Here is a 15,048-nt window from a genome sequence, read left to right on the forward strand (position 1 = left end):
TTGATACGATAACGACCCAACCGCACGATTTGACAGTCCTAGGTGACATGACAAATGATTGTAATTTTACCTCCTACCCATATGCTGCATATATTGAACCTGATTGATTAATTTATAGCCCCACCTGAATTGTTGATAATAATTTCCTAATTTTGTGTAATTCAATTCCTTTATTGTACAAATATTATTCTTTTCCAAATACTCTTTTTGCAAAACCCTGTATCAAAACAATAAAATATTAAGGAAATTATTGTCTCTCATAAAATTTAGAATATGAAGGCTTTTATACATTCTATTTTTCCGAAAAAAGAGTAAAATAGTTTATTTAAGTATTTATTTATGATGAGATAATTCGAAAGTAGGAATAGAGATTTTTATGGTGATTCAGAAAGCTGAAGCGCGGCATAAAACTCTGTATAAATGAACGAACACTTCATTTTCTCTCAAATTTTTCTTCTTCTTCTTCTTCTTCTAACTGTATTCCAAATAGTTACGCTAATCGGTTTTTAAGAGAGAGAAACAGAGTAGATGACGGTTACTCATACGAATCACTTGCTCCGGTAATGTAAAATTTCATCTCTCACATTACGTAGTCTATTTGTAGTGTTGAATTGCTGATTATTGTTTGTAGCGGAAATATGGATACATACAGGTATGGATTTACGATGAATTTCCCTATTCTGACGCTGTTCTTCGCTTTTTTTCTCATTGCCCGATCCTCTGCTCTTGAGGTAGTTTGATTTTTCTGCAGTGATTCAAAAACTCCTCTGTGTAGATCGTGTTTTGTGTGTGTGTTTATTTATGCATCTTCTCTGTGGACGGTTACAGTTACAGATAGGAGATTTCTGCTTGACGAGCAAAAGCTGTGATGCAGGGCTGCACTGCGAGACTTGCCTAGCGAATGGCAATGTCAGGCCGCGGTGCACTCGAATTCAGCCTATCAATCCTCTTTCCAAGGTGTAATCCGTGAAATTGCAGAAAAAATATACTCCCTCCGTCCCGGGCTACTCGCTCCTTTCCTTTTCGGCACGGAGATTAAGAAATGAGTGTATAGGAAAGTAAAAAATGACGGTTGTAGGTGAAATTTTTTACTAAAAATGGAAAGAGTGCAAGTAGATTGGGACGCCCAAAAAGGAAATAAGTGCGAGTAGCTTGGGACGGAGGGAGTATTACTTACCGTGTCGAATTGAATTTGAAGAGGATCTTGAGGTGATAAAATATGAATCGTAGTAATTTCATCTAATCTGATTCGAATGACTCAAAAATTCATTCATTAGCAGAGTTTGGAAGGAAGTAACATTTCCCCAAGTTGATTACTGATTATGTTTGGTGATTCATCTTGACATGATCGGAATTCAGGTGAAGGGATTGCCGTACAACAGTTACACATGGCTAACCACTCACAACGCATTTGCGAGATTGGGGGTGAAGTCGGCAACTGGAAGCATAATTCTATCTCCGCAGAATCAGCAGGACTCCATTACCGATCAGCTAAACGTAAATCATTTAATTTTCGCCGTTTCTATTTTTTACGCGTTTTATTTACTTTGCATCTGAATATGTGCTGTCACCGGGAAATTATGTGTCAGGGGGTAGTTGGGGGCGTGCATAAAGACGCCGCAGTTTTGCTGTTTTCAACTGGTGGTGGATGAATGTTTGTTGGCCGATTAAATATTTCAAGTCATTGATAATAATATAATTTTGACTTATAGAGCTTTTACTTAATGCTTTGACAGGGAGAGTACTAATTATAGTAGTGCTTGGTTTTGTAGTGATGGGAAATAATCTGCCAACAAGAATGGTTACCTTTAAACTTTTTGTCTTTCATGAGTTATTGTGGTTCTCAAACATGGATTTATGCATGTTTTTATATATAAAGCATTTTCTATATTATTGAAATGAGCTTCTAGCTTGCAGAACATGTTAATGAACACTTATGCCTTTGCTTTAAATATCAACAAACATGCTTGAATTATGAGGGAAGAATTTGTTGTAACAAAGCAATATTTCTGGGGATCCTAGAATGTAGGAAATGTTTGTTTTACAGGTAACATAATAGAGCTCAACTTATTGAAGACTTTTGAGGTTCTCAGCAGAGCATTTTGTCCATAAGCATCTACTGATATTTGCTGTATTTCATTTTTGCAATCTGGATTTAATCCGTTGGAATTTTCGACACCTTAATGGTTTATATTACAACATGCAATGCAGAATGGGGTCAGAGGGTTGATGCTCGACATGTATGACTTTGAGAATGACATCTGGTTATGCCACTCGTTTGGGGGGAATTGCTTCAACTACACAGCTTTTGTAAGTACTCCATATGATACATAAAACCTGCAACTTATCACAATAGTAAATAAAATGTTAACCATATATGTTTATATCCAATAACGTTTGCGCTACTTGATTTTAACATACGAGTTTTATTTGTAGGTGCCTGCTACAACTGTTCTAAACGAGGTTCGAGTGTTTCTTGAAGCAAATCCAAACGAAATAATCACCATAATTATAGAAGACTATGTTACATCCCCTAATGGCCTGACAAAGGTTTTTAATGCATCTGGGTTGAACAAATACTGGTTTCCATTATCTCGAATGCCCAAAAATGGTGGAAGTTGGCCGATAGTTGATGATATGATCACTAAGAACCAGCGTTTAGTAGTCTTCACGTCCAAATCTTCCAAGGAATCCTCAGAAGGCATTGCATACGAATGGAGATATGTCGTAGAAAACCAATGTGAGTTTGCCTCTCTTGGAAATCACCAACATTTATAATGTTCAGTTATTACTAATAGAGACCTTAACTTGCAGATGGTAATGGTGGAATGGTAGCTGGATCATGCCCTAATCGTGCTGAGTCGCCTGCTCTGAACTTAACATCAAGGTCCCTAGTTTTAATGAACTACTTCCCGGATAATCCAGATGTGGCCACAGCTTGCAAACACAATTCAGCCCCTTTAGCTGATATGATGAACACATGTTATCAAGCAGCTGGTAGAAGATGGCCCAATTTCATTGCAGTCGATTTTTACAAGGTAGGAGTACTACTTTTCAGCATTCAATTCAAAACCATAATTATATGAATCTTGCAGAGAAGTGATGGTGGTGGAGCACCTGAAGCAGTAGATATGGCGAACGGAGAACGAGCCTGTGGCTGCAAAACTATATCATCTTGCAAGGTTTGCTTATATCTGATATGGTTTTGGTGAAAATTGTGAAAGAAGGGTGTGACTGAGTGAAGTGGGAAATGCAGGAAAATGCGGCATTTGGAGTATGTGAAGCACCGGAGGCAGGTTTCGATGGAGCAATCAAAAATGGAACTCAGTCCGGAGGGTTCAACGGCAGACCCTTCCAATCACTATGGTTGGTCAGTCTAGTTGTTATGGCCATTGTATCACTGTGATCTTCAACTTGGTTCTTCCATTTTTTTATTTTTTTACTTCTTCTTTTGATTGATTTTAATCTAATGCTAGGCCACATCAACATTGTGCCTTGGTGAAGTAGTTTAGTTACTTTAGTGTCATCTCTCTGAAATGCCAGTAGTATATTGGAATTGGATTATTTCAATTTCAATCAATCAGTAAAAAATTTACTAAAAAAATTGTTATTGAAAGTATTAATTTTATACATTACATAAAAATTAAATCATGATTTATTTTTTATTTGAAGTTATAAAGAAAAATTAAAGCATGATTTATTTATTTATGGTACACCATTGACATTGTTCATACACACCACGGTCTACTTCTCTGTAGAAACGTTAGGAACGAAGCAATTTAATATTCATAAAATATTGAAAAAGAAAATCAGATTAGATAATAAGGTAAAGCAAATTTATTTATTTTTATTTATCAATACCTCCAATTGCATAATTCATTAACAAAGTCCCTATTTAAAATTGTTAACAGCAAAAAGCCCAAGCCCATAAAAATACGAATTCAGAAATAGATTCATTGGGCCCAACTTTAATTGCATAATGGATTCATTAACAATGATTTTCTAAATAATTCCAATAGCACATGGCTCAAGGCTATGCATAATGAAAATTATTCAAAGGTAGATGACATGTCACACAAATTAAACTAAACCAAATGGTTACTACGAAACTGCTTATTTTTCAATTTTGAACTGCGCACAGTTATCGATGCTAATTTGCTTCCTTAATTGAATCATAGGCGGTAGAATTAAAATAATGATTAAGATAATTTAATCTCTCTTTTTGTTAGTGGTATCAGCGCTACAGAATATACATACCAAAATATAAAGGACAGCATATTCCAATCTTCAACTTTTTAGATTTTTAATCACCCAGAGATTAAAAAAATACCTGCTTTAATCTATATGTTCTATTGCTTTTTATTACTACTCCTACTATAAAATGTAGGGGGAAAATAAAATAAAGGGCAGAGTCTCATTCCCATCGAGGAATTGGATTATTAGGCAATTGTCAAATATAGTAGCCAAGGTTAATCAAGTAGGGAATTCAAAATCAAACAGTGGGCTAATTGTCAATTTTTTTAATCTAAGTTTCAACGTTTTATTGATTTGACTATATATCTCATAGTATATAACAAAAACCATCAATTTGATAAATTGTGGATAAAAATGAAATGAGTTGCACTTTGAGTCCAAACACTATTATATGATGATATGATATATTTTCCTTCTTTTTTATGTCATATTATTACGATAACTATGATTGTAGAAGGAATCATTTTGATTCTTTGCCAAGCAAAGGTGCTAAAAAAATGTATTTATATGATTACTTTTTTGCAAAAAATTAATTTGTGGAGAAACAATTTTAGAGGATGCGTTGGTTCGAGTAAGGTGCATTGTATGCAATCATGTCATGAACTATTAGAAAATGGACTTGTGAATGAGACCTTTTCTGAAGTATTATTTTTTAGATTTTTATAGGTCCTTTTTCAAAATTTAAAAATAATAAATAATATTATAAAATTGACAACTAATGTTTTTTTTTATCTAATTCGATGTGAAGCTTAAAATAAAAAAATAAAAAAACCCATTTGCTTGCTAAGAAATACTCATATTTTTGTGAATGCGTCTCACTGATTTCGGTTTCTTTGGTTGCCTCAACTTTGAGTCTTTGACTGCATCAATTGCGTACACTACGCATGCTTATCTGACTTACCAATTGATAAGTTTGTATCAACAAAAAGAATATAAATAATACTACTACTATATTATGGTATAAATAAGTATTACTATATTATGAGGTTATTCGGTTTGCAAGACTGTATTTCAGAATTAAATATGCAGTGTGTTTGATTCATAAAAAAGAATTACACCACTCAATCTTAGATGAATAATCATGTGATAATTAGTAATAGTCAACTCTCACCAACTAAAATAATCTCACAACGTAATCCTAGATTTATCTAGTAAATCGAAAGCACCTATGTTTATTATTTACAAATAGATATGTTCTTCCTATATATAGAAAAGGTGTTATATTCTTATAAGAAAACTATGATATTTATCATATATATCAATCTTCAAACATTGGAAGTCACAAATATATCTCAACCCACAAAACGAAATACTATAAACTTTGTTTAATAGAGTATAAGCATACATATAATTGGTTAAAGAAAACTAAAGCTACTTTTAACTTTAGTTGAAAGAGTTGTCAATAGCAAAAAAAAACCTTTAGTTGAAAGATAAACATATGCTACACGCATCAAATTCTAGATGCCTTGACGATATAACATAGCCCCTCCACTAACTATAAGTCACTAAAACACACACACACACACACACAAAACACATATTCCCTTAATTTATTTTCAATTTTCAACTCTAGGCGTCATACAATAAAGTTTTTAGTTATTTTGAGAAAGAATTGAACCCCAATGTACCAAAGCACAAAACTACAAGATTTTGGTTAAAAATATAAAAAAATCACATAAATGAAAAGAGCTCAGAACCTTTGTTCAAAAGAGGTGAAGTCATATTCCCCTAAAAGAAAGTTTCATGAAAATAACATAAATAAATATGAGTGATTGAAAATGAAAATAAAAGATGAAGATGATCGTATTAGTGAAATTTTTAATCACCAAAAGTTAGATGACAACCCCTATCTATAGTGATGCATCAAAAATTGTTGGAAGCCACGTCAATTTAGATTGAAAAAATACCCTAGAGCCCAGACACTTCAACTTTCCTTTTATTTTTCAATATCTATGAACTTTATATTTTTCTAATCCTTTACTTTTCCATATTATTATAATATTTCATGTACTATATGAATATTTAAATTTAGAATATTGAGCTTAAAGAAGAAAGGTTATCATAAAGTATGCAAGAAAAATTTCCAACCATAGTTTTATTCAACCAATCAGCCAACTCCTTACCTTTATTTCCAATTTACTTACTAATTGTCACATGATCATCTTAGGTTTTCGTGATTCTTATTGGATTAGGCTTCAAAAAAGCATTAGAAAAATAAAGAAGCATATGCCATTATCAAATCACACACACAATCAAAAGTGGAGTAAAATTTTTTGGAATAAAATCTGATGTGCCTTGTGGATGTTTCTCTACATTATGTGAATTTAAATTAACTAATGATGAGAAAACGTTAAAAAATCCATGTATACCTAAATTTAATTGTTCCAAATTCTATACTAATAACCAAATTAATTAGACGGTCTATTGAAGAAGACAAACACATGTCATATATATTTGCAGATAATTTTAACAAATTAACATGCATATATTATTTTTTGTTTATATACCTATACCGCTATACGACAGGCCAAGATTTTATAACTCCGAGTTACAAAAAAGCATATAGTAGTATAATTATTGCCAACAAAGATTGTCACATGCGAACAAGTTGTGCTAGAAATAATGTCGCATATGAGTCTGCCCCAGACAACATTTGCAGCACATCATATTTGTTTATAACATTTTTGTGTAATGAGCTGTGTTTTTCCTATGTTTTAGTTAATACTACTAATAAATAATATAATCACGTCCTAATTTCAATTCGCACTGATCATATGGACGAGAAAATATTCATTGGTCTTGACACACCAAGTTGGCAATATGATTTGGTATGACAAACTAATAGTTTTTTGACAAGTGTTATCAATAACCATTTGTATTTGTATTATGGAAACTAAATACACCTAATATATGGAAGATTTCATCAATTTATTAGTCTTTATTCCTTTTATTTGAAATTTTTTATGCATATAAGGTTCATTTTTGTCTTAATTTTTTTATACTATTATAGGAGTATTCAAAATTGAAATTAATTAATTCAAACTTTATTAGAATATTAATTAATTAATTAATTATTTACAACTTTTAATATATTTAATAACATGTAAAAATAATTTTAAAAATTTAAGCAAGAAAATAAAATATTAATAGTGTAAGAACACTTACATTTGTTATGCAACGGAACAAATTTATATGCATCAAAAATTTCAATAACTAAAATGTTAAACATGGAAGAAAACATATTTTTTGATGAATATGAATTAATTAATATTCCAAGAAAACTTAATTGTAGTCATAATAAATTAATATACTAAAATGACACTTTATTTTTTATTTTATAAAAAATCTATAGAAGTAGTGATAAAATGTTATAATTTGAACTTTTTAGTATATTGATTAGTTAATCTTAATTTGTAATAACATATACAAAGTTAATGAAAAATATTAAAGGTAGGAGATAAATTTTATTTTATTTTTCTAAAAAATAAATTTAATATGCATCAAAATATTTAATTAAAGAAATAAAAGCATAAAAATGTGAAAATTAATTTAGATGCATTTAGTTTCAATATTATATATAATTACACTTGTTAGCATATTTATAAATTAATTTTTATATTCAATATTTCAATAGTATACTATAAAAAATTTTAAAAATGAGAAAATAAAATTTATGTGCACCAAAAATTCCAATAAAAGAAATAAAGGCCAATATATTAAGGAAATGTTCCATATATTAAGTGTATTTAGTTGTCATATTACACATGGTTATTAATTACACTTGTCAAAAAACTATTAGTTTGTCACACCAAATCATATTGTCAACTTGGTGTGTCAAGACCATGGAATATTTTCTCCATATGAGGGCATATTATATGTGTATAACTTTTACAATAACCATACTTTTTTTAAAGTTGAATCTTTCAAGAGTCGAAGCAATATTTAGTGTTTAAAGAGGTATGCAAATATATACAACGCATTCTTTCAAGAGATATATACGTATACATCCTCTCCATATATATACTACTACATGATTTATCAATAATTACTATAAGAATAAGTACTATATTTAGAGTATTGGTAATAAATCGAAGAGAGTATAATTAATTAAATGCCGAAAAAATAGGTCAATGTTTATGTAGTGTAGTACTCCATATATGAAGATGGATTATTAATGTTGGAAAAGAGTAGTTGTTGGAATATTAAATAAGAAGAGAAGCAACAGGATTTGGCAGAGTTGGAATGACAAGACACTCGTGTGGAAGCTCGCAAACTTAACTCCAAAACATCTGACCTGTCTCACGTGTTCAACACTTGTTTTCTATCTATTTTACATATTCTAACTCTTTTGAATTTATTAATTATACACATTTTTAGAAGACAAAAAGTTCAATTGACAGCAAAAAAAGACAAGAAAAGGTCGACAAGGTTGTTTACTATCGAGAGTCTATAAGATTAAGCAAATAGGAACTACTCGTGGGATCAGATACAGTAAAAAGGGTTGTCGCTCGTATGAAAGACAAAGGCGGTGGAAATGGATTGCAAAGTGAGAACATAATCGAATCACAATTACAAAGGATTGGTGCGCAGTTGTCGCAATATATATATTGGATTAGCGATCGCTACAAAGATCGAATTTAATGGAGTTTTTCTATCCTCATGTGATGACAGTTGGACCGGTCAAGCCATCCGCCAGTGCTATTCAAAATATTCATTTGAGATTTAAAAAGAGAAGAAAAAATAGAGCACCATTTTGTATGTGTAGATATATGCATGAACTAGGATATTAATGTAGATGGGTTTGGCCATTTGAAAATATATACCGTGTACATTCCCTCTTTCCTTTATTGCGCCACTTCTAAAAAAAAGAAAGGAAATTCAAACTCTATGTATTTAAACTCATTTATTTTGCCTTTGACTATCGATCATTGAAGAAGAAACCAAGTGCCCGGCCGGTGTGTAGCATTCAATTTTAGAAAACTGATTATTTAATATTCCATCCGTTTGACATAAAATGATATATTTCTAAAAATAGAAATACTATTTCACTTTGAATATATTGGCACAAAACTATCCCGATCTAGAAGGTATTTAAATCAATAATCTTTCAGTCATAGCACATCATTTTTTCACCACTGTAATCTTACCTTTAATCACTGCTTTAAATATAAAAAAAATTGAAACATTTTTTTTGATATATTGATGTGACTAAATCATATGGCAAGTATACATTTTCTACATAAACATTTTAATGCATAAACCAATGCAAAATTTTTCGAGATAGAAGAAGACCCATGCATGGTTCAAAAATCCCATCATTCTCCAAAGTATTAAAACAACATTTATACAGTACAAAAAAAGTCGTAAAAGCAAACTATAATAAGGGAAAAAAATAAAATGGAAGAAAAGAAGATGAGAAGGATAAAATATATTCTCTCCACTCCAATGGAGTGAGCGTAAGTAACATCAAGTGGTCCGAATGTCGTGTGCCCTACTTAATCAACATCCTAACCAATTACTATAATTCTAGATCTTCACCAAATACATAGATGGACTAATTATATATAGCTTGTATCCCCAATTTTCAGCATTTTCAAAAGATACTACATATTTTTTACTTCACTTACAATCCACCTAAGAAATCACATTAGATTTTGTAAAATGGGATGTAGATTGAACTTTTATCAAAATAATAGTAAGAGTTTTTTGGGTGAATACTTTGACATAAATTAATGAAAATTGAGAAGAAAAAAGTCCATTCTATCCATTACAAGTGAGTGTAGAATTATACTCCCTCCGTCCCGGACTACTCGCACATTTAATTTTCTGCACGGAGATTAAGGAATGAGTGTATAGCAAAGTCAACAATTGCGGCTGTAGGTGATAATTTTTACTAAAAATGGAAAGAGTGCAAATAACTTGGGACGCCCAGAAAGGAAATAAGTGCAAGTAGTCCGGGACGGAGGGAGTACTTGTGACGATCCAAAATGAGACACTTAACGATAGACGTATGAAGTAGCATTATTTTTTTTTTGGGTTTGACCATAGGCGTACCGAACCCTCCCTTTGACAGAATCCGACTAACTTGCTCAACCGAGTTTGCGGATTAAGGCCGAAAGTCTTTCAGCGGATGGTGGGGTTTGAACCCATGATCTCAAGGTTAATACAACTCTCCTCTGTCGACTGCGCTATAACTCGTTGGTAAGTAGTAGTACTAGTATTATTATTAAGTGCAAAACTAAGAAATTAAAAGGTGTTAATATGTTAGAGAGAGAGAGATGTGAGTGGTGGTGGTTGTTGGGGGGGCCAAAATTAAAAGAATTAAAGTGTGGAGAGAGACAAGGTGTCCCCCCGCACGTTCCTCTATTCATCTTTGACCTTTGACCACCGGTCATTCCACCCCCACCTTTAAATATACAGGCCTTATATCCTGCTCTGCTTCTTCTAATCTAAGTATCTTTGACTGTTATTAATACATTTTCCTCTTTCTTCATTTCATTATTGCTATCCTATACACTCATGAGTATCAACATTTTTCCCTCTTTACGTTGCTTATTTTAGAAAGTATTGCTATCTGCATTTACTATTCTTTGCTTTCTCCAACACAAACTTCTTTTTTATACTCTTTAAGCTTAATTTGGTTTGAAAAGGAAATGATATCACTTGATTATATATCAACTCATACATTGTTTAATTTATCAATTAAGTCGCGCCTAATTTTCATCTATGGTTTCATTTCATAACATAAAAAGTAGTGGAAATAATTCAGTCAAAAATGTATGGTCAATCAAATTAATTCATTTCCCATCTTTCTTGAAAATTACTTGCATTCGACTCCAAGATTGTCGATTTAGTATAATCAAGACTATGATTGCACTTCTTTTCAAAGTTCCAAAAAATAATTGCTTTATCTAGGGTCTTCCTAGCTTATGAGCACTAAATTCATACAACTAACCAACCTAGCTATCGTAATAATAATTGGTCAAAAATACCCAATTGGGTTGTTTTCTAGGAGATTGAATTTGAATACCTGCTGAGAGACTTCTCCTCTTGGGAATCTCCAAACTTGCATAGAATCTTGCAATTCATGCATATATGTAGTCATCGATAAAGAGTTAAAACTTAATAACACCCAACCACAAACCAAAACCCTAGCTGCTTGCTACTATTCATTTACTAATCACCACAACAAGTAAAGTTTCCTAATTTTTGACCACTTTTTAATGTATGGGAATTGGGAAATGACCTCACTGTCACACTATTGGACAATTTAATTTGTCATTTTCTCTCACTAGAAATATATACCTACCTATAGATTTGATGAAAAGGTATCCCACGAGGTCACAGCAATTGTTTCTCTTTTGATGAATCTATGTATATATAGTGTTTTCAGTGTTGCAGTATTCAGTTTTATGTAAAGGAGTTAATAAAGCTTATCTACTTTATGTTCTTGCCCAGGCATGCTTCCTCCTGCTAAACGTGATAAAACCCATAACCATTATTTCCTTAGTATTTGTCATTTTGTCTAGTATTTTGCTACTTACTATCATTATATCTGTATATAATTATTACTAGTCATCAAACCAATAACCATATGATACAACAACAAAAAATTACTTCACTTCAATAGATATAGTTATTACAACCAAATATTGGAACTTCTAACACACCCCTTACTCTTGGTCTAAACCTAATTTGGAAGTTTGACTTAGAGTTCAATGTAAAAAAATGAAAGGTTTGGTTAAACCACTTTAACACAAACATTCAATGGCTCATATATATTGGTTGTAGTAGTATTATATGGGTGCTAACGTTAGAAAAAGCAACTTTTAGATTTTGTTTAAACAATAACATAAGCAAGAATATTCAGATATGGGACAAGTAAAGAATCTATTTATTTGGTTTTGGTACAGTTCCATGATTGCAATCAATGCCGGAAAAAAAACAAAAAATCAAACATGCGTGAATGAACCTGGTAAAAATCATTTGCAGGTAGTAAGAATAAATCCGGTAAAAAATCATTTCCAGGTAGTAAAAATGATGAGGGGAAGAAAGAAAATAAAGGGAAATAAATTAGAAATTTGAATCATTACCATGTGTTAGTATATAAATTTTGAACTAACTTATAGTGGCTGTTCGATTTGTTGGACAAGATAATCTTGAGATATAGTCTAGGATTGAGATATAGTTGGAGAAGATTGACTATGACTAATTATCACATGATTATTCATCTAAGATTGAATTGTGATATTCAATCTCATGAATCAAATACCATACATATTTAATCTTGCAAATAGAACAGCCTAATAGTCTTGCAAATTTTGACAGTTTAAAAAAAGGCACTATCAAAGTCTAGCATAACAAGAATTATCTTTCAATGTCTTAATTCAATTCTAGTACTCGTAAAATTAAATTATCAGTGCAAAACATAATTATATTTTATGTCAAACTTATTCCACTTAGACAAATTAATTAACTCAATTGTAACATTATTTAAATGTGAGGTGTATTATTCCTAAATCTAATTCATCAAGTTAAAGAAATTGAGCTAATTTAAAAGTGATGAGGGAAGGTGATGCAACCATCCATATCCTCTTCCATACAAAAATATAGATGACCAAGAATCTCAGGAGCAGAATAAACCCCAAAAATAGAAAAAACAAATGAGCAATGAGAACCATTCACCTTGATTTAATTCAAATAATGATGTAAAACAGGAGTTAGATTTTGACCAAAAAAGAAATTTCAAAACAAAGATGGGCCCATCCCAATCCAGTCTCATCTAAGCTAGGTAACCATGGTTGAGTTAAACGAACCACACGTGTGGCGGATTAATGGGAAATAGGCAGCACAGCACATAGTACAAATCCGTCAGCAGAGAAATGTCCCTCTGTTCCTATTCGGTATATAACCCATCACTCCCTCCCCCAACATCCTCAAACAGAATTTGCAGTTAGTATCACTCTTTCTCTACTTCTTGTCCCTCAATTTTTCATTCTCGATTCATATATTATTCAACCAATATATATATATATATATAAATTCAAAATAAACAGAGAGGTTTAGAAGAACATGCCAGCTGGTTTGGAGCCTCTGGATATCGGCGTGCAGATTCCTTACTATTTCCGTTGCCCGATTTCCTTGGAGCTGATGTGCGACCCTGTAACCGTTTGCACCGGTCAAACTTACGATCGCTCCAGCATTGAATCGTGGGTGGCCACCGGGAACACCACGTGTCCGGTCACCCGGGCCCCACTCACAGATTTCACGCTTATTCCGAACCACACTCTGCGAAGGCTGATTCAGGAATGGTGCGTTGCGAACCGCTCGTTTGGTGTGGAGCGGATTCCGACTCCGAAGCAGCCTGCCGAGCCTATTCTGGTTCGGTCTCTGCTGAGTCAGGCTTCGTCCGGATCCGGTTCGTTTAGCGTGAGGCTTTCGGCTCTGCGGCGGCTCAGAGGTTTGGCCCGTGAATCGGAGAAGAATAGATCTGTTATTGCTGGTAGTGATGCGCGTGCGATTTTGCTGTCGATTGTGTTCGCCGACGCTGCTGCGATTCCGACGGAATTGAATCTGGAATCGATTGCGATTTTGTCGATGTTCACTCTCTCTGAACCGGAGTGTTTGTTCGTGGCGAGTGATTCGGAGAGGGTGAGTTATCTGGTGAATTTACTGTTCCATTCGTCGATCGACGTCCGAGTGAACTCGGCGGCGTTGATTGAATCGATTGCGGCGGGATTGAGGTCGCCGGATCTCCGATCGCAGCTCAGCGGAGCGGAGGGAGTGTTTGAGGGGATCGTCGGGCTGCTGAACTATCCGGCGGCGTATCCTAGGGCGGTGAAGGTCGGGATCAAGGCGCTGTTCGCGCTGTGCCTGGTGAAGCAGCACCGCGAGCGGGCGGTGGCGGCGGGGGCGGCGGAGGCGCTGGTGGACAGGCTGGCGGAGTACGAGAAGTGCGACGCGGAGAGAGCGCTGGCGACGGTGGAGCTCCTGTGCCGGATTCCGGCGGGGTGCGAGGCGTTCGCGGCGCACGCGCTGACGGCGCCGCTGCTGGTGAAGACGATCCTGAAAATCTCGGATCGGGCGACGGAGTACGCGGCGGGGGCGCTGCTGTCGCTGTGCTCGGCGTCGGAGCGGGCGAAGTGCGAGGCGGTGGCGGCGGGGGTGCTGACTCAACTGCTGCTGCTGGTGCAAAGCGACTGCACGGAGAGGGCGAAGCGGAAGGCGCAGACGCTGCTGAAATCGCTAAGGGACTCGTGGCCCCACCACGACTCCATTGCCAACACGGATGATTATGCCGGAAGCGACGTCGTTCCGTTTTGATTTTTATTTTTTAATAATTCTAACTATTTTGCTGCTTAGGTTCAAATTTAAATTGCATTTTTAAAGGGGAAATATTAGTTGGCATGATTTGAGAGGGTTAGTTTAGGGGGGTACATGTATGTATTTGTATCTATCTACTCTTCTTTGGAGAGAGTTTTGGAATGGAAATGATTTGTTGGTGATTGTAATTTCAAAAGTTGAATAGCATTCATTACAGATTACTAATGTTTGGTGTGATTAAATTTGATGAAATTAATGTGGGGCTTTTATGATGATGAATAAATAGAAGTGAATTAGATTTTTAAGTTTTTTGACCGTGGACTGAAGAGAATAATGTCGTGTGGCGCATGCATACAAAATGTTTATATCATGATAAACAACTAAATTTTCTACAATCAAAATAAGGTTATATTAATAATTTGATGTATTAATTATATATTAAAATAATAAATATAGTAAGTGGACAAGTTA

The 15,048-nt window shown here is 33.9% G+C and overlaps 2 protein-coding genes across 2 annotated transcripts; both read left to right on the forward strand.

Annotated features, from left to right (window-relative positions):
* The first annotated feature begins 428 nt into the window (after positions 1-428).
* Positions 429-3,580, forward strand: LOC121757383 (PI-PLC X domain-containing protein At5g67130-like). Its single transcript, XM_042152935.1, has 9 exons — positions 429-560; positions 632-731; positions 829-957; positions 1,360-1,497; positions 2,212-2,310; positions 2,437-2,740; positions 2,815-3,038; positions 3,096-3,182; positions 3,257-3,580. The coding sequence occupies exons 1-9, from the start codon at positions 529-531 to the stop codon at positions 3,404-3,406; spliced, it is 1,263 nt and encodes a 420-aa protein (XP_042008869.1). The 5' UTR covers positions 429-528; the 3' UTR covers positions 3,407-3,580.
* A 9,415-nt stretch (positions 3,581-12,995) lies between these two features.
* LOC121759626 (U-box domain-containing protein 26-like) lies at positions 12,996-14,765 on the forward strand. Its single transcript, XM_042155282.1, has one exon. The coding sequence runs from the start codon at positions 13,327-13,329 to the stop codon at positions 14,575-14,577; it is 1,251 nt and encodes a 416-aa protein (XP_042011216.1). The 5' UTR covers positions 12,996-13,326; the 3' UTR covers positions 14,578-14,765.
* The last annotated feature ends 283 nt before the right edge of the window (positions 14,766-15,048 follow it).

Source organism: Salvia splendens, chromosome 12 (genome assembly GCF_004379255.2).
Source record: "Salvia splendens isolate huo1 chromosome 12, SspV2, whole genome shotgun sequence".
Taxonomy (NCBI): Eukaryota; Viridiplantae; Streptophyta; class Magnoliopsida; order Lamiales; family Lamiaceae; genus Salvia; species Salvia splendens.